The sequence below is a fragment of the Petaurus breviceps genome, unplaced genomic scaffold (assembly GCF_028583685.1).
Source record: "Petaurus breviceps papuanus isolate PSGF00001 unplaced genomic scaffold, PetGlider_PUasm1.0 90822, whole genome shotgun sequence".
Lineage (NCBI taxonomy): Eukaryota > Metazoa > Chordata > Mammalia > Diprotodontia > Petauridae > Petaurus > Petaurus breviceps.
The window spans coordinates 3,707,061-3,730,381 of NW_027187351.1; the positions used below are offsets into that span (position 1 = coordinate 3,707,061).

General features: G+C 37.7%; 1 protein-coding gene across 1 annotated transcript in view; it reads right to left on the reverse strand.

Annotated features, from left to right (window-relative positions):
* PKHD1 (PKHD1 ciliary IPT domain containing fibrocystin/polyductin) overlaps window positions 1–19,650 on the reverse strand; it is a 669,991-nt gene extending 650,341 nt beyond the window's left edge. The window contains exons 1-5 of the mRNA XM_069070581.1: window positions 19,491–19,650; window positions 14,406–14,538; window positions 12,905–12,982; window positions 10,352–10,496; window positions 1,180–1,288 (exon numbers count right to left, since the gene is read on the reverse strand). Coding sequence (XP_068926682.1) covers window positions 1,180–1,288; window positions 10,352–10,496; window positions 12,905–12,982; window positions 14,406–14,457 — 384 coding nt within the window. The 5' untranslated portion in view covers window positions 14,458–14,538; window positions 19,491–19,650. The remainder of the gene's footprint in view (window positions 1–1,179; window positions 1,289–10,351; window positions 10,497–12,904; window positions 12,983–14,405; window positions 14,539–19,490) is intronic.
* Window positions 19,651–23,321: the final 3,671 nt, after the last annotated feature.

The window sequence follows — 23,321 nt, forward strand, 5'->3', positions numbered from 1 at the left end:
AGAGAAGAGAAGAGAAGAGAAGAGAAGAGAAGAGAAGAGAAGAGAAGTAAAATGATAGAGGGAGGGAAAGCTGTGGGCATACAATAAGTAATACCACTGCAGCACCATGTAAGGTATTTGTCTGTGGATATTCATATTTGTCACTGTGACACTGCCCCCATCCTGTCTTTGGAGAGTCCCCCAGAACAGTGAGAGACTAAGAAATTTGCCCAGGCTCACACAGCCAGGATATGTCAGAGATAGGATTTAAAATCAGATTCTCCTACTCTGATTCCCGCTCTCTGCACACTGTGCCATGCCTTTTCATATGTAAGGATATAAAAAATAAATACAAGGTAATTGGAGTGGGAGGATGGAAGGCAACAGCATCTGGGTGGAGTCAAGAAAAGCCTCATGTGAAAAGTAGCACTGGAGCTGTAGTTTTGGTAGGAAATGAAATCCTAAGAGGAAGAGGTGAGGAAAGAATAGATTTTTTCTTTTTTTTTTTTTTTTGGAGGGGGGAAGGCAGGGCACTTGGGGTTAAGTGACTTGTCCAAGGTCACACAGCTAGTTAAGTGTCAAGTTTCTGAGGCTATATTTGAACTCAGGTCCTCAGAGCCAGTGTTCTATTCATTTCACCACCTAGTTGCCCCAGGAATAGATTTTCAAACACAGAACAAAGGAACTGGCCATGTTTGGGCTGAGGGACATGACTTGCTGGCAACCCCTTTATTTATAAAATGTTAGGGTGAATCAGTAAATCAAGAAGGAGAGAGCCTTTTTTTACACAAGATGACTACCAAAAGAACAATTTCTATAACAAGAGCAACATCATAGGAACAAATAACTTGGAAAAACTTAAGTCTATTAATGATGGAAAATTGATGGTCTCCAAGATACAGAATGGAACATTTTTATGGTCAATGCTAGAATTTGATTTGTCTGATATATGAACATGTGAGTTTCATTTTTCTTTTCTTTTTTTCTTCTATGGGCAGGGTAAAGGTGGAGAGACGATAGATTTTTGTCAATTGAAAAATAAAAAATTAAAATTTTATAATAATGAAAAAATGTTACATTCCCTTGGCAATAATGAAAGGACTAGACCCTCTCCTAAAGCAAATGTTGTTTACCTCATTCTGTAGAATAAGGTACTGTGGACAGCACCCATGGACTAAATCCTTCCATCCAAGAATTTACCTTGAAAGTACAGTTATCCCAGGAACCTTCACTCAGACTATTCAACACCTGCCCGCCAGAACGAACTTCCAGAGAATACAGGCCTTCCTGTATCTCCCACTGCAAAGACCTGAAGGTATAAAGACAGCAATGACTTGGAAGTGAGTTACAAAGCAGGATCTTCTCAGTCACCACTTCAAATTTCCTCGTTCATTCATGTATCTCTATTGTATTTTTCAACTCATTAATCCAGTGATTTTAATTAATGGAATTTTAAAAGATTTTTGTTTTGAGTTTTGCTCATTTTTGTCAACAAAAAGATTATTGGAAATGAAAAGAGGTGTCTATAAAACAAAATAACCTTAGAAAATCAAATAAATATGTCCTCTGTTAGACACAGTGCTCAATGTTTTCACCCTCATCATCTGTAAACTCCAGAGGTAGATGAAAGCATGTTTCAGAATCATAAACCTTCAGCAGAGCAGAGGAGTTTGTTGCTATGGTGATCCTGCCCCAGCACTTTTTGGCTCTCTCACTACACTGAACTCCAGAGCTGACCTCTATTTACATGATGATTTTCCAAAGGCAGGAAGAACCCAGCTGGGAGTTCAGCTGCAGGAATAGCTGATTGATTGGCCAGAGTTAGCTAGGTGAGAAGCAATAAGGAAGCAGAATGAGATTCTTCTCCTCTCTTGACCTGGGAGGGTGATGGATCTGCCCTCTCAAGACAAGAGGACAGCATCATTGCCTTATCCAGAGAAAGAACTGAAATCTGATTGCAGCTCAGGAAAAACTACGTTCCCATAGACCATATGCTCTGATAGAACACATTAGACTTGCCAAGGCTTTATCTGGTTTTCTTTGTTTGAACTATTACCTAAATTTAGCAAAACATTTTTTCTATTAGATAGCTATTTGACTAGAATAGCAAAAATATGAAAAATAGAAAAACTCAGTAGTGGGCTGTCATGCTCCAACAGACACTAATAAATTATTATTGGCACCATGGACAGGTGAAAATATTTTTGAAAGCAATATGACAGTATGTAATAAATCATTAGATTTTTTAGATTTAATTTTTTTGTTACAATCTAGATTCTGAACTGTCTTCCTCCCTCCCTCCTCATCCCACACTAGAGAAAGGAGTCATTTGACACAAATACATTCGTGTGTATATACATACATATATATGAAAAACCCTATTACACATACTTCTATTTATCAGTTCTTTCTCTGGGCATGGATAGCATCTTCCTTCATAGGTCTTTTGTAGTTGATTTGAGTATTTATAATACTTAGAATAACTTATTCATTCACAGTTACTCTACAAACAATATTGCCATGACTATATGCAATATTCTCTTGGTTCTGCTCATTTCACTCTTCAATATTTCATTAGATTGATTCTACCCTTTGAACCAGTCAAAATTTCATTGTTAAGACTCTACTCCAAAAAATAATAATAATTAAAATAACAATAAAGTGATGTAAAATAATAATTAAAAGCAAAAATAATAAATGATGATGAAAATTGAAATAAATCATGAAAATAAAAAGGCATAATTAAAATGAAAATTAAAAAGACCCATCTATACAAAATATTCAAAGATGCTCTGTTTGTAACAACAACAAAATAGAAACAACCTATGAGACCTAGAATTGCAAAAGGGCTAACTTAATTAAGGAATAGTAAAATAATAGCATATCATAGGATCATAAAAATATGAAATATATTAGTAAATACAGAAAGATCTAGATGAAGTAATGCTAAACAAATGCAGAATTGTACACATCCTGACTGTAGTTATAATTAAGAAGAAAAGAAAGAAGAGAAACATTGTGCAGACCTAGAAGGGGACACAGAACAAAAACATTTTATTTGCTGGGTTTGTTGTTTGTTAATGTACTTGCTTCTCTCTTTCTTTTTTTAAATTAATACTTTTATTTATTTTTGTATTTGTTTACTATTTCATTTTCCCCCAGTTACATGTAAGCAACAATTTTTAACATTTGTCTTTAAAACTTTTAGTTCCAAATTCTCTCCTTTCTTCCTTCTCCACCCTCCCCCCATTGAGAAGGCAAGCAATTTCCTATAGGTTATATATATGTAGTCATGCAAAACATCCATAATAGGCATATTGTGAAAAAAAAAAACATGGATTAAAAAAAACTCAAGACAAATGAAGTGAAGAAAAAAAAAGTTGTTTCAATCTGTATTCAGACACTATCAGTTCTTTCACTGGGGATGGATAGCATTTTTCATCCTAAGTCCTTCAGAGTTGTCATGGATCACTGTATTGGTGAGAATATCAGTCATTCACAGCAGACCATTCTACAATATTGCTGTTACTTTGTACCCATTACATTTCACTTTGCATTAACCCATATAAATCTTTCTAGGTTCTTCTGAGAGCACCCTGTTCATCATTTCTTTTAGTATAATAGTATTTCATCACAATTACATACCACAAGTTATTCAGCTATTCCCCAATTGATGTGCATCCCCTCAATTCCCAGTTCTTTACCCCCCAGAAAAGACCTGCTATATTTTTTGTACATATATGTTCTTTACCTTTTTTGTTTTTTTTTTCTCTTTTGGGATACAGACCTAATAGCGGTATTGCTAGATATGATTTTATAGCCTTTGGGGCATAGTTCCAAATTGCTCTATAGAATGGTTTAATCAATTCACAACTCTGACAACAGTACATCAATGTCTCATTTTTCCCACATCTTCTCCAACATTTATTATTTACCTTTTCTGTCCTATTGTCTAATCTAAGAGGTATGAGGTAGTACCTCAGAATTGTTTTAATTTGCATTTCTCCAATCATTGTAAGTTAGAATATTTGTTCATATGGCTATAGAGAAATAATTTCATCTGAAAATTGACTATATCTTTTAATCATCTATCAATTGGGAAATAGCTCTTATTTTTATAAATTTGACACAGTTCTCTATATATTAGAGAACTGAGGATTTTATCAGAGAAGCTTGCTTCAAAAATTTTTTTTTCAGAGTTAATATTGCTAATTGTATTTTCCTCCATCCTATTCCCCCTACCCCCATTTATTCTATTCTCCCTGTTCTTTCACCCTGTCATTCCTCAAAAGTGTTTTGCTTCTAATTACCCCTTTCCCCATTCTTCCCTCTTTTCTATCACCCTCCCCACCTTCTCTTATCCCCTTCTCCTTCTATTTTCCTGTAGGATTAAGATAGATTTCTATACCCCATTGCCTGTTTATCTTATTTCCCAGTTACATGTAAAAATAATATTTAACATTCATTTTTATAACTTTGAATTCCAAAATCTTACCATTCCTCCCTCCCTACCTACCCAAGAAGGCAAGTAATTTGATATTGGTTATACATGTGTAGTCATGCTAAACACTTCCATAATAGTTATACTGTTTCCTTTCACCCTGTCCCTTCTCAAAAGTGTTTGCTTCTGATTACCCCCTCCCCCAATCTGCCCTTCTTTCTATCATCCACACCCACCCCCCACCGTGCTCCTTTATCTCCTTCCCCTCTATTTTCCCATAGGGTAAAATAGATTTACATACCCAATTGAGTGTGTTTGTTATTCCCTCCTTAAGTCAAATCTGATGAGAATAAGGTTCTCTCATTCCCTCTCACCTCCCCCCTCTTCTCCTTCATTGTAAAAACTTTTTCTTCCCTTCTTTTATGTGAGATAATTTACCCCATTCTGCCTCTCCCTTTCTCCTTCTCCCAGTACATTCCTCTCTCACTCCTTAAGTTTATTTTTTAGATATCATCCATCCATATTCAATTTATCCTGTGCCCTCTGTCTATATTACATTCCCTCCAAGTACCCTAATAATGATAATGTTCTCATGAGTTTAAAATATCAGCTTTCCATGTAGGAATGTAAACAGTTCAACTTTAATAAGTCCCTTGTGATTTCTCTTTCCTGTTTACCTTTTCATTCTTCTCCTGAGTCTTGTATTTAAAAGTCAAAATTTCTATTTAGCTCTGTTTTTTTTCTCAAGAATGAATTAATTTGTCTATGTCACTCAATGTCAATTTTTCCTCTCATTAACTACACTCTGTTTTGGTGGGTAGGTGATTCTTGTTTTTAATCCTAGCTTCTTTGAGCTCATGAATATCATATTCCAAGCCCTCTGATCCCTTAATGTAGAAGCTGCTAAATTTTGTGTTATCCTGATTGTGGTTCCACAATACTTGAATTGTTTCTTTCTGCATTTTTGAAATATTTTCTCCTTGACCTGGGAACTCTGGAATTTGGCTCTAATATTCCTGGGTGTTTTCATTTTGGGAACTCTTTCACAAGGTCATCAGTGGATTCTTTCAACTTCTATTTTACCTTCCAGTTCTAGAATATCAGGTCAGTTTTTCTTAATAATTTCTTGAAAGATGATGCTTCTCTCTTGTTAAAACCATTGGATGTGGGATAAGATTTTACTTGTTTTATATGGTTAATTGACAAGTTTTTATTGATAATTCTTAAGTTGATAATAAAAATAAAATTTAATGGGCTATGAAAGAACTGTTACTCAAAATCTCTAATGAATTGAAGCTTTTATATAATCAAGTATTGTTTTCCAAATACCAATTCACTTTAAATTTATATCATCAGTGACTTAAACTTATTTATTCTAAAAATGAAATATTTGTTAAGTACTAAGTCCTCACTTAGCTACTTGAGCTTCAAGTCACTAAAGACATATGGCAGTTTTCTCAGAAAATGTACTGGTTCGGTCCTGGGGACAGTAGTATCAAGTTACATGAGAGTGAATATATGGTTAAAAATTCTAGTAGATTCTGGGTAATATCCTTCAACCTTAAAATTGTCACTTAAACCTTCCTACTAAGTCGAGAAAAGTGAGTGGAGGAAAGTCTTGACTTTATCACATTACAACTGAATTCTCTGAAAAAGAACTGAAAACTTCTTTTTTGGAGGCAATCCAGGTAAAGTGACTTGCCCAGAGTCACGCCGCTAGTAAGTGCCGGAGGCCAGCTTTGAACTCAGGTCCTCCTGATTGCCACTGTCCTATCCACTGAGTCATATAGCTGCCCCAGTAGTAAAAGCTTTTTGCTCAGCATAGTGTTTTGCCTAATCAATGTTCATTGTACTCATGATCAACACTAAAAAATTGATTGACTTTTCACAGGGAGCCTTTCTTGACAACTTCAAGCTTCATAGATGTTTTCTTCTAAACTCCTCTAGCCTTTAAAATCAATTCCATAAAATCTAGGACCTAATTATATGTTGTACTGTATTCTTCACTACGGGCAGGTAAGTGAAACAGCAGGTAGAGTGCTGCTCCCAAAGTTAGGAAGATTCATCTTCCTGAATTCAAATCTGGCCTCAGACACTTACTAGCTGTGTGACCCTGGGTAAGTCACTTAAGCCCATTTGCTGTTTCCTCTTTTGTAAAATGAACTGGAGAAGGAAATGACAAACCACTCTAACATCTTTGCCAAGAAAACTCCAAACTGGTTTACAGAGAGTCAGACATGATTGAATAAAAAAACTCTTTACTACAATTTTATATGTCTTGTTTCCCTTTCCAAACTGTGTCTCATATTTTGCTTCTATTTTATCCAGCTGGAACTATTCTTGCTAGGCTGGTAACAGGCATTTAGTTAATACTTATTAACTGATTAATCAGCAGTCTTTCTTGTCTCATTGTCAGCTGTGCAGAAACTGACAATGGCTATAAAAAGTGGACTCCTGGGAAGCAACACCCCAGATAAGCATTACTGAACTCTTTTTTCTGACCATGCTTGTCCATTTTTTCATCTATGTCCTTGCCCAAAACAAATTTTATGACCCATATAAGGCAATAAACTTCTCTGGTATGTAAGGCCTTTCACATTCTCACGGCAGACTTTTCACACATCATTTCATTTTCATGTGTGCTATGTTCCTGTCAAAGTGGACAACTTACAGCTCCTCAAAATTCAAACTTCATCTCTTACTCTTTTGAATAGACCAGGGGCAGGGAACCTGTGGTCTCAAGGCCACATGTGGCCCTCTAGGTCCTTAGGTGTGGCCCTTTGACTGAATCCAAACTTTACAGAACAAATCCCCTTAATAAAAGGATTTGTTGGGGCGGCCAGGTAGCACAGCGAGTAAGAGCACCGGCTCCAGTGTCAGAACGACCTGGAGATCGAATCCCGGGCTCAGACACTTAGCACCCACCCAGAAACACCTGGCCGTGTAACCTTGAGCAAGTTACTTAACCCTGATTGCTTAATAAAAATAAATAAATAAATAAATAAATGAAGTAAAAGGATTTGTTCTGTAAAACTTGAACTCAGTCACAAGGCAACACCAGAGGATCTAGAAGGCCACATATAGCCTAAAGACTGCAGGTTCCCCACCCCTGGGATAGACTGTCTGTCCCTGATGCCCAGAATGTACTTTATTCTCTCTTCTGCCTCTTAGAATCCCTAGAACTCTTCAAGGTTCAACCCATGTATGAGGGAGCATCTCCTCATCCTAGCTAGTTTCTAGTGCTCTCTCCCTCCTTAAATCATATGTGTGTGTGTGTGTATTCTAACTATTTACATACTATATCCTATGCTACAGAATGTAAGCTCCTTGAGGGCAGGGACTATTTCCCATTTTGTCTTTGTATGCCAGCGCTAGATGGCATAGTGATGCCATAATGAATGCTAGGTCTAGAGTCAGAAACATTTATCTTCCTGAATTCAAACCTGGTCTCAGACATTTACTAATTGTGTGACCCCAGGCAAGTCACAACCCCATTGGGCCTCAGCTGCCTCATCTATAAAATGAGCTGGAGAAGGAAATGACAAACAGTCCTATATCTCTATGGAGAAAGCCCCAAGTGGGGTCGGAAAGTGTCAGACATGACAGAAACACGACTGAACAACAATACCAAGTACCTGTACTGCCTAGCACATGGTAGATCCTGCTTCTTGGATTACACTGGATTCCATCAGAATGTAATAAATATAAAACGTCTCACATATACTAGGTATTTAATATATATATGAATTGCATTTAACTCAATCTTGCATAGAAAATCTATAGCCCAAGGATTATTTTCCATCCTAGTACCTTAAGGAAGTTCAATTCTTTTTTGTTTTGCTTCGTTTGGGGGGTTTTCTTGCTCAATAAAACAGGTGCTGGAAATGGTTTCTTTGAACTACTAATTATCATTTTTATATACCCTGCTGTGGGTCATAATAAGTAAATCAAGAACCAGTGAAAACTTTATAGGTCGGTAGAAATTTTACCAGGCCTACCAAATTATATGAAACTGCTTTGCAAATCATTCTACACTGAAGTGATCAAAACTCAGAAAACTGAAGAATAAAGCATTTTCCTTTCCTGTCAATCAACTTCTTGACTTTGAGACTATATACAGTTATAACATGCATTTAGAACAATTACCGCTTCCCAATGGGTGAGAAATCAAGGTCACAAACAATCACAGAGGGTACTGTTTGTGGAAATATTACCAGTCACACATTTCAAAGTGTGACATACCACAGTGCAGCTTCTCCTCCAACCTCCACAACCTGGCCAAAAACTTGGAACACTTTAAAGAATGTATATATAGGTTGTCATGGTCTTACTTCTATCATTGATTCATTCAATAAGCATTTATAAGCACTTACTGCATACAAGACACTGTGGAAGATAGATACAAAGATAAATAAATCATAAACCCTACCCTTGAAGATACACTGGGAGCTAAGACAGGTGCACAGATAAACCATAACACAAATTAAAATGCTACCAAAACATCAGAGAAGAATATCATGCTATGAGTTTAGATGAGATCATTTCATACTGAAAGGATTGGAGGACTCTTTATGAAGATGGCATTTGAGCTTAGACATGAAGGATAAATAAGATTTCAATAAAAGGAGATGCGATTGTGGGGGGTAATGAGGATATTGGTGCCAAGGTATTGAGAGATTATTATTTTACTAATATGTTAATAACTAATAATTAAATTGAGATCCATGGTTTTCTCCTCAATTTCTTCATTAAGGCCCAGCTCTTGTTAAAGTCAATCTCTAAAAGATATGACTGAGTGAATAGAGCACCGGCCCTGGAGTCAGGAGGACCTGAGTTTAAATCTGGTCTCAGACACTTAACACTTACTAGCCATGTGATCTTGGGCAAGTTACTTAACCCCAATTTCTCAGCCTTCTTCCCTCAAAAAAAAACCAGAAAAAAAAAACAAATAAAGGATGTGACTGATTGAGGATATTACCCCTAGCCTTCAAGGAACATGTTCTTCAATCTTGGGTGGGATCCCGCCCAACTAGGAGACCTAACTTCTGTTTAAAGTATGAACAAAATCCAGTCTGGATGAGTTCTTACTCTGGGGAAATGAACCCCTGATCTTGTAACCCTCCATTAGAGTTTAGGGTGACCCAGTTCATAAAGCATAGTGCTCAGGATGTAGATAGATTCCCCTGTCCAGATTGCTGAAGGCAGCTGAGTTTCATGATCAAGCCACATTCTCAGCAAAAGGAACTGAAGACTTTTAGCCCACCTCCTCCTTAAATGTCCACCAATCAGGATTGATTTTCAATTGTCAAGGGAATTCCATTTCAAGGGTTATTTAAACTTTTCAGGCTCTCCACAGGGCATCTCTGGTTACAGAAAGAAACTACTGACCATCAATTTATTGATTGCCAGCTAGCCTAATTAATAAATTTATTATTAATTACCCAGAAACTCTCTTAGGGATTTTCATTCATTTCAGCAGAAAAGTGCAAAACCTGTTCAGCAGTAGCAAGTGACTTAGTCTGGCAGAACATAAAGGCTGAAAAGGTAAATGGGAGCCAGAGTATAGAGAGCCTTTGAATGCTAGCCTTGGGAATTTGGACAATGTTCAGTAGGCGACCGGGAATCATTGAAGGCTTTTGAACAGTGGAATGATAAGAGTAATGTTCATTAGGAAGCTTAATCTGATGGTGATGTGTAGAATGATTTAGAAGGGGGAAAAATTAGAATAGAAGTTGGGATGAATGGTGAGGGGTAGACAGGAGAGAAAAACTGTTGACTCTTTGGGGCAGTAGCGTTTACTGGTATCACTCTTTAAATGAAAAGTGACCAAAGATACTTTAAGAAGCCACACACTGTATCTCCAATGCTACTAACAGTGAAATGCTCAGAAAAACCACTAGTCTCCTCTTCAGCTTGCGATATGGACCATACCTGGTTTGGCACCTTAAAACAGAGAAATCTTCATAGACAGGAGAGACATCACATGGGACATGTGGCAGCCATGGAATTTCCACATTCACTAGACTTATCTCCAACTGAGAGCCATTGGTGGGATAGAGGAGACTCCATTCCAAACCTGCACACCCAATCCATCAAATAAAAGTCTCATTAAGCCACTCAGTATTAACTGTCAGGTAACACAATCATGACAATCTGTAAATGAGATTTCAACAGCACAGAGGACTGTGAGCTTGGGAGGAGTTTATCACATATTAAATTTTATACCTCTTTCAATCTAGGCATATAGAAGAAAAAAAATGCCTGTTTTGGTAAAGTGGAGAACAAGGAGAGAGACTGATGTTGGGTACTCTCAGTGAAGAAATTCCCTCTATAAAGTCAGATCTATAGCTACTCGCTGGACATTTAAAGGTCTTCATAACCTGCCCCTCTAACTTTCCAGGTTTCTAATACCTTACTCCCTACCCTGCCATACACACTCTGGAATGCATTGACACTTGAGTCCTTAGTGTTCCTTGGACAAGACACTCCATCTCCAGGTTCTGGTCATGTTTACAAGCTGTTCCCTATGCCTGGAATGTTCTCTCTCTTCATCTCCACTTCCTGACTTCCTTCAAGTCCTAGCTAAAATCCTTCATTCTACAGAAGACTTTCCTAATTCTCTTTAATTCTAGGGTCTTTCCTATGTTGAAAATCTCTAATTTATCCTGTATATGTCTTATTTGTAAATAGTTGTTTGCAATTTGTCTCCTCTGTAGACCATGAACTCCTTAAGAGCAGGGACTGTCTTTTACTTTTTTGGATCCCCAGTGCGTACACAGTGCCTGACACATTTGTTCAGTCATTTTGAGTCGTGTCTAACTCTTCATGACCCCATCTGAGATTTTCTTAGCAAAGATACTGGAGTGGTTTGCCATTTCCTTCTCTAGTTCATTTTACATATGAGGATATTGAAGCAAACAAGGTTAAGTGGCATGCTTAAGGTCAAACAGCTAAATTTGAGGCTGAATTTGAACTGAAGTCTGGCACTCTAGCCACTGTGCCACCTAGATGCCCACCTAACACATAGTAGGAATTTAATAAATGTTTATTAACTGTGTAATTTATACTCTTAGCCTGGACACGTTAAGAGGAAAATGACTAATCCACAGTCACACAGTCAAATCGTTCCAGAGGTAGAACTTGAAACCATGTCTTCTTGACTCCAAGACAATCCACTATATATTCACTATATCTTTCTGCTTCTCAATAAATCACTTCTAATAAGATTATTTGACATTTAGTATCAGCTCATATTTCTATATCACTAAATATTTTCCCAAAACAATCCTGTATGGCAAACAGTGCCATCATTATTATATCCTTTTTTTCAGATAGAGAAAATTTACTGATTCGCCCAGCTAGAGATTATCAGAGTTAATAGGCTTCAAAGCTGGATTTCAAACCTTCAAGTCTCTCCTGATTGTAAGTATTCTATACTGCCTTTCCTATGAGAACCAAATGACACAACATATATAGAGCATTCTGTACATTTTAAAGTGCAATATAAACACTCATTATTATCATTATTATTATTAAATACCACTCTATGGAAAGCACTTTGCAAACCTGAAAGTGCTACATACATATGAGTTTCTATTAATATCATAATTACAGAACAACTCATTATATTTCCTCCTTTGGTCCTCAAAAGAACCCTGTAAGGGAGGAAGGCTAGGCATTATTGCCCCCATTTTACAGAAGAGAAAATGGAGGTTGAAGAAAAGTCAAATAACTTCCCTAGGACCATACAACTAGTAAGCAAAGGAATCAGGGTTCAGACTCAGATCTTAGAGCCTCAGACCCGATAACCTTTTTACTACATAGATCCATTTAAGTCACTTATTAACTATAACAGACAATGATCATTATTCTAAATTATGTTTTTAGGCCTAAAATTTTACACTTGGGACAACAATAGTCTTGTCTTACCAAAGACCCCATTGCATGATGTTGCTCCATAGGAATGTGTATTAGGCTGTATTAGATACCAGGATCAGAAGGTAGACATATGTATGTTGTTGTTGAGTCCTTTCAGTCATGTCAGACTCTTTGTGACCTTATTTGGGGTTTTCCTGGCAAAGATACTAGAGTGGATCGCTATTTCCTTCTCAAGTTCATTTTATAGATAAGGAAACTGAGGTAAACAGGGTTAAGTGACTTGTTCAGGGTCACATAGCTAATAAGATTCTGAGGCTGGATTTGAACAGAGTTCTTCTTGACTCCAGGACTGGTGTTCTATCTGCTGCACTATCTAGCTACCCCAGATATGTGCACATCTTTTTATGAATTTGCCCATTCTGGGAAATCCACGTGTATAAGGGGAGAAAGTAGTTTAACCATCCATCTTCCTTCCGTTCTCTCCTTATATCTTCACTTAGGTATTTTCTCTATGTTATTAGTACTTAAATATGCTAACCACAGATAGGAAAAGAAATTCAAAATCCTATTTCCTCTAAGACTCCAAGTCTCTTAAGACCCACTTACCATCAAAAACAATGGTGATCCATGTTCCTCCAGCAATGCTGCCCTCTTCAGGTATGATATAGCAACTCCTACAAGATGCTAAAAATAAGCAAGAGACACATTGGAACCGAGGACAGTTCAGTCCATCATTTATCTTCTCTCTCTCTCAAAATCTATTATTTTAACATGATTAGCCATCTTACATTAGGTAGGAGAATAGACAATTTTCTCTTCTTTTTCTCCTTGGCACACACTCAAATCCCTCTGCCATTCATTGGATCATAGATTTAGAGCTACAGAAGTGACCTTAAAAATGTGGTTCTCTGAATTGAATATATTACTCAAAAAGTGGTTTGCTTATGATGACATTCAATAGAACTATCACATTTTTTATAAAATTCTGCAGCCTATATTTATATGAATGCCCCTCTTAAATTTAATTAAATTTTTCGGCAATTGGGCTATGAACATTGAAGACTTGAAGTACTTAAGCTCATCCAAAATGAAATCTAAAAGAAATTGTTCAGGTTAAATCATAGGTTTGTACGCTCATGGATTTAGATCTGGAAAGAAACTTAGATGCTAGTAAATTCAACACCCCTGCCCCCATTTTGTAGACAAGAAAACAAACACAGAGTAGTTAAATGATTTTCCCAACATAGCACAATTAGTAAGTGTCTGAAGCAGGATTTAGAATCTGGGTCTTCCTGATCCCAAGTCCACTATCCTTTCCACCATGACATTCTGCTCTGCTTTTGACCATAAATCATTGTATCATATGTTTTAACTTTTGAGTTTGGCAACCAGTAGTTTAGTGTAAATTAAATACAAATTATAATGGTGTCCATGTATAACTACCACAACCAATTATCAGTTTTGTGGAGTGAAAGAATGAATTATGGGCACTTTTTCCAGCCATGATATACTTCAAGTCTAGAACTAGGCAGGAGGAAAAATTGGACTATAAAGTAAGAGAGATAACCATGTAGTTCATGGATGAACCACCACAACTAGAATATTGTCAAGTCACACAGTCAGTGAGTGTGTCAAGTGTCTGAGGTCTCATTTGAACTCAGGTCCTCTTGACTCCAGGGCCGGTGCCCTATTCACTGTGCCACCTAGCTGAATCCTGAAGGGGATTCTTGAGCTTATTCTACCACTAGTCACTGATGCGCAAATATGTAGTAATACCCAAAAAGTCACATAGAATCTTACAAAAGAAGTTCCATATAGGGCAGCTAAGTGGCACAGTGAGTAGAGCACCAGCCCCAGAGTCAGGAGGTCCCGAGTTCGGTTCCGGCCTCAAACAGTTAACACACACACACACACACACACACACACACACACAAACCTAGCCATGTAACCTTGGGCAAGTTACTTAACCCCAATTGCCCTTCAAAAACCAAAAAAAAAAATGTTACATATAGATTGAAACATTGAATTAAGTGTCCAAGTCACATATTGAGACTTCTCAGCTGGCAATCTCTAGAAGTCAAAAAGAACCACACAGTGACTTACTCACCTGCCAAGAGAAGCATCTCAATACTCATCAGTGAGAATAGCCAGGTAATCATCTTGCATACTTAGATAAGGCATCCTAAGATCACTCAGTAATTACAAGCATCATCCATTTTGATTGAAGTATCACAGTTTCTCTAAAAGTGAGGTAAGAAGTTGGTATCATAATTTTTCATCACAGTGCCCTAAGCTAGTGCCAACCTTAAAGAAAAAAAGATTCAAATAGGAATATCACCAAAGAGCCTCAGATTTTTTGAGAAGTTCCTAGGCTCTGGGAAAAGAGAATATCTAAAGATGTTGTATATAATTCTATTTGGGTTTTCATTTCCATATTTGTAAATTAAGTAGCAATAATAACCTCTTTCAGGTCATGTTCACTGTGAAAGAAGATTTTCCAAAAGAAATTCTAAAAAGAATTACCATATGTACAGAGAAAAAGAGGGAAGAGAGATAAAAAGAGAGAAAAGAGGGAGAGAGGAGAGAGAGAGAGAGAAAAGAGAGACAGAGAGAGAGAGAGAGAAAAAGAGAGAGTGAAAGAGAGAGACACACAGAGAGAGACAGAGACAGAGAGAGAAATGGTAAAATAGGAGAAACTCCCAAAGGACTGTCAGAAGATACAAAAAGGGAAAGATCATTTTCAACTGGGGGAAGGAATTGGCAGGCGAATCAATCAGACCACTAAGGATAATGAAGGGAATACTCATCTGATGGTCTTGACATTCTTTCTGATAAAGTCAGTGATGTCCCCAGAGGAAATAAAAAGTCTTGTTTTGACAGGACTAAGCATTTGTGAGGATTGGACAATCCATACCCCTCTTTCCTAGTCATAAAAATTTTTATGAGAATAATTTGTGCATGGCAGAGGTAAGGTATACATAACTTATATATGACATACACGATACAGTGAATTGAGAGCTGGCCTTGGTGCCAGGAAATATTGACTGTAAGTCCAATTTCTGACACACACTAGCTGTATGACCCTAGACAAGTCACACAGCTTCTCAGTGACCCAGGTGACTCTGTAAGACCATAAGTTGCAGAGCAAATGCTGATCTGCCTTTGTAGAAGTTTCTCATTGGGAGTTCCCAACAATGATGAAATTATAGGTATCAGAAAAAAAAAATAAAAATGATATATGTATCAAGGGCATCCCACATAAGTATATTAATAGGGAACAGGCAGGCTCTTACAAGCAGTATTTCACAATGGACCTCATTCCTTCAAACAATTCTCTACCTAATAGCCTTTCATCCTCCCTAGTACCTACCTCACCAGGTTGTTGTGAGGATCAAATGAAATAATGTTTGTAAAGTCTTTAGCACAATGCCTGGAACATAGTAGGTACTTAATAAATGCTAATTCCCTTCTTCCCCTTTACTCTCCCACCCAACCCAGTATTCCCTAATAGCCACTTTCTGCTATAGACAGTCTAGGTTTCTAAATATCCATTGAACATGCCATAATCATTTTTAAATCTGGCATATTCAAGAAATCAAAAAATTTTTATTAAGTGCCTACTATGTGCTAGCCTTGTGCTAAGCACTGGAGATTTAAAAAAAAAAAATGCCAAAGACAGTCCCTGCCCTGACCTCAAGGAACTCATTGTTCTTGATCTATGAAAATTCTCAAGATCCTTTTAGACTCAGCTCAGGTTCTGTCTTCTCCACCCTAACTACTCCAAGACTTTTTGATCTTTCTTCCCTGAACCCTGCAATTGAACACAGAACTTGGTACTCAAATATTATGTATTGGCATCTTTGTTCATGACAATATGTAATAATATCGACTGTTTGCTTTTTCAATCTCAGTACCTCCATCTGTGTTGTTGTCATTTTTCAGGTCTGTCTGACTCTTTGTGACCCCATCTGGGGTTTTCTTGGCAAAGATATTGAAGAGCTTTACCATTTCCTTCTCCAGCTCAGTTTAAAGATGAGGAAACTGAGGCAAACAAGGTTCAGTGACTTACCCAAGATCACACAGTCAGTAAGTATGTGAGGCCAGGTTTGAACTCAGGAAGATTATTCTGACTGACTACAGACCCCACACTCTATCTAGCTGCCTCAAACACCATCTACTAAATAAGATATATGATTGTGATCTGTATCTATGGAAGGAGCTTACAAATTGACAAAATCTTGGCTCTTTGAAGTTTTAGAGTGATAGTCTGAACCAGATTATAGGTTCTATAAGAGCAAAGACCATGTCTTTACTTCTTCCATACCTTTCCAGGGTGAAAAAGACATAGCAAATGCTTAACAAATGGGACTCAGTTCAATTCAATAAATATATGTTAAGCACATAGTATATGCCAGGCACTGTGCTAAGTGGTAAAGATACAAGAGGCCAAAGACAGTCCCTGCCCTCAAGGAACTTACAATTTAGTTGGGGGGACAGCATGCAAAAAAAAAATATATATATATATATATATATATGCACGAAGCAATCAACATGCAGGATAAATAGGAAATAATCAACAAAGGGAAAGCATTGGAATTAAGAAGGGTTACAGAAAGCTTCCTATAGAAGGTGGGATTTAAGTTGGAATTTAAAGGAAGCCAGGTCAGGAAGTCAGAGGAGGGAAAGTATTCCAGGCATGAGAGACATCCAGAAAAGAAGCCCAGAGACAAAAGATGGAGTGTCTTATTCATGGAACAGTCAGGAGGCCAGTGTCACTAGATCAAAGCCATTAGTGTTCCAAGGAGCTCTTTGACTATAATTTGCAGAGATGATGCTAACCTGCATCTGTAGAGGAAATTCCTCACTAGGTGTTACCTATAGTCACAAAATCACAGGTCTAGTCCCTATCTCTATAAACTATTTAAATGAGTAGTGGTCTCTACCCATAGCTACATCTAGAAGGTTTGCTGAGGATGGAATCTGAAATAGAAATAAATCCTGTTGTTTCCTAAGACAAAAATATTTCTGGGACTCTTTTTTTCTTAAGTTTTATCTTTTTTAAAATTTTATTTATTTTCTTCTGAATTAAAAAAAAATAAAACTAAGCATTTCCATAACATGATAGAATAGGCAAAAAAAAAAAAGATGATTGTACATGAAACTGCAAATCTATTACATACGTTATGCTATTCCTTTTAAATATGTAATAAAGCTATCATGTAAGTTTCTTTTCTTCTTGATGCCTTTTCTTTTTTAATCTGTCATTATCTATCCTTTTATCTGTCTTTTTAATCTGTTTATCACTTCCTACCACCCACCTTCACCACTGAACTCTCTCTTATAACAGAAAAACAATTAAGCAAAGGTGGGCCAATACATTGTACACACTAAGGATTATATCCAAGGTGCAACTAGGTGGCACAGTGGATAGAGCACTGGGCTTGAAATCAGGGAGATTCAGCTTCATGAGTTCAAATCTGGCCTCAGACATTTACTAGCTGTACGACCCTGGGCAAGTCACTTCACCCTGTTTGTCTCAGTTTCCTTATCTGTAAAATGAGCTGGAGAAGTAAATGGCAAATCACTTCAAACCCCAAATGGGGTCACAGTGAGTCAGATATGACTGAAACAACTAAACAACAACAAACAACATTCATTATATTCAACATTCCATAGCCATAGTGTCTTCTAATGAAAGGACAAAGGTACATTTCATTAGCTCTAATTCAGTGTCAATATTTGACAGAATCACTTTTTTTTTCTTTTTTGCCTTTTGGGGGGCAATTAGGCTTAAGTAACTTGCCCAAGGTTGCACAGCTAGTTTTCTTTTGTGTTAAGTGTCTGGGGCCAGAACCAAACTCGGGGCTGGAGCTTTACTCACTGCGCCACCTAGCCACCCCAGTGACTGAATCACTTTCAAGCATATGTCAATTGAGGAGGCTAGGTGGCTCACTGAATATAGTACCGCCCCTGGAGTCAGGAGGACCTGAGTTCAAATCTGACCTCTGACACTTAACACAAAAACTAGCCGTGTGACCTTGGGCAAGTCACTTAATCCCAATTGCCCTCCAAAAAAAACCAAAAATGAATATGTCAATCAAGGGCCATGGAAGCTTTTGGTTACACCTCAAAAAGCTCAATAAGCCATATATCCAGTTTGAGCAGTAAATCTGGGCAAGGCTAGGGTTTCTTCCCCATATGTACCCAAATGTGATATTGTTCTCTTTGGAGCCAACTGAGGATAAAGGAGTCAAATTAATAGCCCTTCAAAAATAGTGGCGGGGATATCTTATTTACACTGATATAGAGACCTGTATCACAGAAACTCCTCCCCCCCAAAAGCAGAGTGGACTTAGAAAAAAACAATCATCGCACAGCTTGTTTTTTTAAAAAAAAAAAAACCTTGTGAAAAGAAAACAATTCTCCAAACAAATAACTCAGGGGGTGATTATTTGCATGGCAAAAGGAGTTATATGAAAAAATCAGCACAAGGATACCTTTCTCCATCCAATACATGTGTTTCTGATATCAAGTACTCCTAAACTTGAATCACGCCTTTCCAGGTACTGATGCCCTGAATGTATTACCCTTGGTTCTTTGAAATTAATCATTCCTCACATCTGAGAGAATGCTATTGGTCCAAGATAATCTTTTCCCAAACTGCCTGTGCTCGATCATCATTTGATTTGGGGACCTACTCTCTAAAGCTTCAAACAATGGAAACAATCATTTCCCACTCCAGCTGTTCTCTTTTTAAAAATCTTAGTCCTTCCTCTGAGAGGTCTTCCTCTCTGTCTCCAATCCAGGGCAATTAAATCAATACATAAATGAAATGGGTTGGGGGGGGGGTTCTGTTGTTTGTTTTTTTTTTTAACTGGTGGTTAATCCACTGATTTATCCCCCACAGGGATAAACTCAGCTTTCAGGTTTTGTTTTGTTTTTTTTCCCCCTACCCCCTTGCCCCACCCCAAGATTTTCAGTTGTTGAAAAGAAAAAAAGATTTTGACTCAGTTCTCATCTCCCTACCCCCCCTCTACTTTCCCTCTGAAACCTTTGTGTCAATGAGATAATTATCATTTTCCTTTATCTGATTCATGTTAATGTCAAGGTATCATTCCATGCTTGGAAGCTTGACCTTGAAAATAGTCAATGAGGAAATTGCTGTATGGAACAGTTACCCCTTTTCCCTTACCCCGTTCCTTCCTCGGCCAGTAGTCAATGGAGAAATCGTCTTTCCTTTCCAAGTGATTTTGCTTTTCGCAAGGGTAAACTCTTCAGCGAGAGACAGTGGCTTTATTATCTGGTTAAAGCCCAGCCTGCAGCAGCCTTTCAGGTAACTCATTCATGTCAGACTGTAACTCACCTAACTTGTTTGTGCCCTGGACACATGAGTTCCAAAGTAAAAGTCTATGGTTGTCCATAGGGCAGGCTTAATGATTAACACAAGCTACTTACCTTTTCTTTTTTTCCCTTGGGGTCTCTTATTAATGATCAATGGGAAAGTGACCTGAAATTTTTATCTACTTACAGCATATGCCCCTGCAAAGAATTTCAAATATATTCTCCCAAACAGACACACAAGCATTCAGACAAACATTGAAACAACTGCTCACTATAGCAGGCATAGAATGGGAGACCCAGAACCAGGTAGACTGTTGCCTGTAGAGCTCTCTGTTTATGGGTATGGAAAGAGAATTGTTTTAAGACTGGGCCTGGTGGTCTTGAGACCACCATGACAGTGTCTCCTTAAGTGAGGCTGTAGCTTATTGAATCTATGCATAGAAACCATTGTTATAAGACATGGCCTAATGGTTTTTTGAAACCACCATGATAGTTTCCCCTTACAAAAGGCTGAAAGCTTATAGAACATACTCATGGAAAAATACTGACAATAAGATTTTTCAAAGATTAGTGTAGCTATGCCCTCCAAATAATATTTTGTCTACCGCTAGCTTGCTTTTTTTCTCCCTAAGAACAAACTCCCCCAAAATGATATTTTGCCATAGTTCCTGACACAATTAGACCAGCTCCAGGGAGGCCATCCAAAATTGTGATATAAGAACTATACTTTGGAATGCTCCTTCCCCTTCAGCAGGAGCACATCTTCTCTGATGCTGAAACATTCCCTTTCTGCTAAATGCATTCAGATGTCCGTACTCCCCAACATAATGCTGCCCTTACATGAGCTATATTCTGTGTTAGTGTGTATACTATCTTGTATCTTGGGTCCCCTTTTCCTCTCTCCTCTTCCTCCTCTTCCCCATTGCATGCAATAAAGCTTGGCACTGAAAATATTTTACATGCTATTTCCAACACCACCCCAACATCTCTCACTGGCCCAAGGGTCTTTCTTTATACATAAATGGATGCCTGGACAAGGACTTAACCTATTGACAGCTGCACCTACACTGGGGGAGTATGCTATTGTGAACCCAGTTACAGAAAGCAAGGGTCAACAGAGGAACCCCCACATCTTCCCAGGAGGGATTATCAATGAGCTGGTATTTTTATTACCACTTTACAGATGAGAACCTTAAGAGACAGAGACAGGAGAGATTGGTCCAGAGTCAGAGCATGCCAGACTTCCTGACAGATCTCAAAGCCTCTGTCTCCTATCCCTATGAGGAATATACTTTTGGATTGCCTGCATTTACCTTCCAGTTTGAAGACGGAGAGACTTCCAATGACAAGATGGAGGAATGAAGAAGGAATACCCCTGGAGTCCTCACAAATTCCTCTCCAAACAACTTGAAAACAGTCTGAAGATGGGTAACTACTTTTATTCTCCATTGATAAGGAGATGGAGAACCCAGTTGACCTAATTAATCAATTAACAAGCATTTATTAAGTAGCTGCTATGTACAGGGAACCATGCCAAGCACTGCAGATGTAAAGACAAAAAGGAAATAGACCCTGTTTTCACTGAATTTATGTTCTATCTAGAAAGATAGTATGTACTTGAGGAAGATAGTTGACACAAGACAGAGTGCCAGGTCTGGAATCTTGAGTTCAAATCTGACCTCAAACACTTACTTCCTGCATGAACCTGAACAAGTTACTTAACCCTGGTTTGCCTCAGTTTCCTCATCTGTAAAATGAACTAGAAAAGGAAATAGCAAATCATTCCAGTATATTTGCTAAGAAAACCCCCAAAGGGATCATGGAGAGTGACTGAAAACAACTAAACAAACAAAAAAGTACTTACCTAAAATAAATTCAAGCTAGTTTACAAAGGGAGCAGAAAAACATATAGAGAGGCTTCACATAGAAAGTGATATTTAAGCTGAATCCTGAAACAAGTTAGGGCTTCTAAAGGTGAAAAGAAGAATGGAAGAAGTGCACTCCAGGCCTGGGAGAATTGAGCTCGATACTGCCAGCCTTCTTGTCTGGTCCTGTCCTATTTTATCTGTTTAATACCTTTCAAGTTAATAAATACTTACAAGGATCTACTATGTGCAACATACTTTGCTAGGCATTAAGATGCAACACTAAAATAAGATAATAATTTGATCAGAGTGTCTAAGAATGTATTATCTAAGGCAGTAGGAATTACTTTTTTTTTTCTATTCATTCCTCTAATTCCATTGTCAGATGGAATTTTCTATAAGGAAACTTCCTACCAATAAAGATTTACAAATGTTCTCTGATTTCTAGTATTAGAGAGTTTGCAAAGAGCACTGAGGGGTTGAGAAATTTGCCCAGGGTTACTGTGAGAGAAATGATTATTATTAACCAATGATTTGGGAATATCCAAAGTTCCCCCTTTTTCTAAAGTCCTCATTTTCTTGTTCAAAGCCCAGCCTTTGAAAGCTATTACTGAGCTTGGCCAAAAATTTACCCCACCTAGCCCATCTTATCTAGATGAATTCCTGCCCATTGTGTTTCACTATGGCTTGTTTGGGTGAAATTAGATCCTTTGTCTTGATTGGCCAAAGTTGGGGGTAGTCTGAGTGTAGAGATAGTAGTCTCTTTGTCAAAGAGTACTGTGATGTCACTCTCATCCCCACATTGGAGTGAGTCCACTTTTCATTATAATATTCATTACCTCATTAATTTGTTAACCAGTCAGAGCTGATCACCACCCTCTGGAACATCTACTTTTTTCCAAGGGTATATGTAAACTGTGAGCCTGCCACCATGGTTGTCTCTGGCATTCAAGAGTACCACTGACCTTTATTATTAATAAAATGCTAGCAATATTAATAAAATAATGAATTACCCAGAAATTGTGTCTCTCAGACTTGTAAATGTTAAACATCACACAGTCAATAGGTGTTCAAGGTGGGATTTGATTCTAGGTCTTAACTGGACTCCCAGGCCAGCTTTCTATCCATTGACAGTATACCAATGTCATGTTGTCTCTCCATTGTAACACAAGGCATAATAATATATACAAAGGAGAGATCAAGATAAAAATGCTTTGAGAAATTTGAAAGACAAGTTTTTTTAGCTGGGGACATCAGGTAAGATTTCATAGCAGATTTAGCCAATGAATTGGGCCTTAAAGGAATTCAATTCAATGCAGTTCAAGGATTTAAATCAGCTGGATACTGAAGAGAACAAGCAGTTTATATAAGGTATGGTCCCTGACTTCAGGGAACTTACAATCACAAATAACAACAATATTAATATCACATAAGTACATTGTTGTTGTTCAGTTGTATCTGACTCTTTGTTACCCCATGGACCACACTGTCCATGGGGTTTTCTTTTTTTTGTCTTGTCTTTTTTGGAGGGGGAAAGGCAGGGCAAGTGCGGTTAAGTGACTTGCCCAAAGTCACACAGCTAGTAAGTGTTAAGTGTCTGAGGTCAGAATTGAACTCAGGTCCTCCTGTCTCCAGGAACTTTGTCTATTCACTGTGCCACCTAACTGCCCCCAATTTCTTAGCTAAAGATAGTGAGGTAGTTTGCCATTTCCTTCTCCAGCATGTCCCCATTTTATAGATGAGTAACTTAGGTAAGTAGGGGTTAAGTGATTTGTCCAGGGTCACATAGCTAGTGTTTGAGGCCACATCTTCCCAAC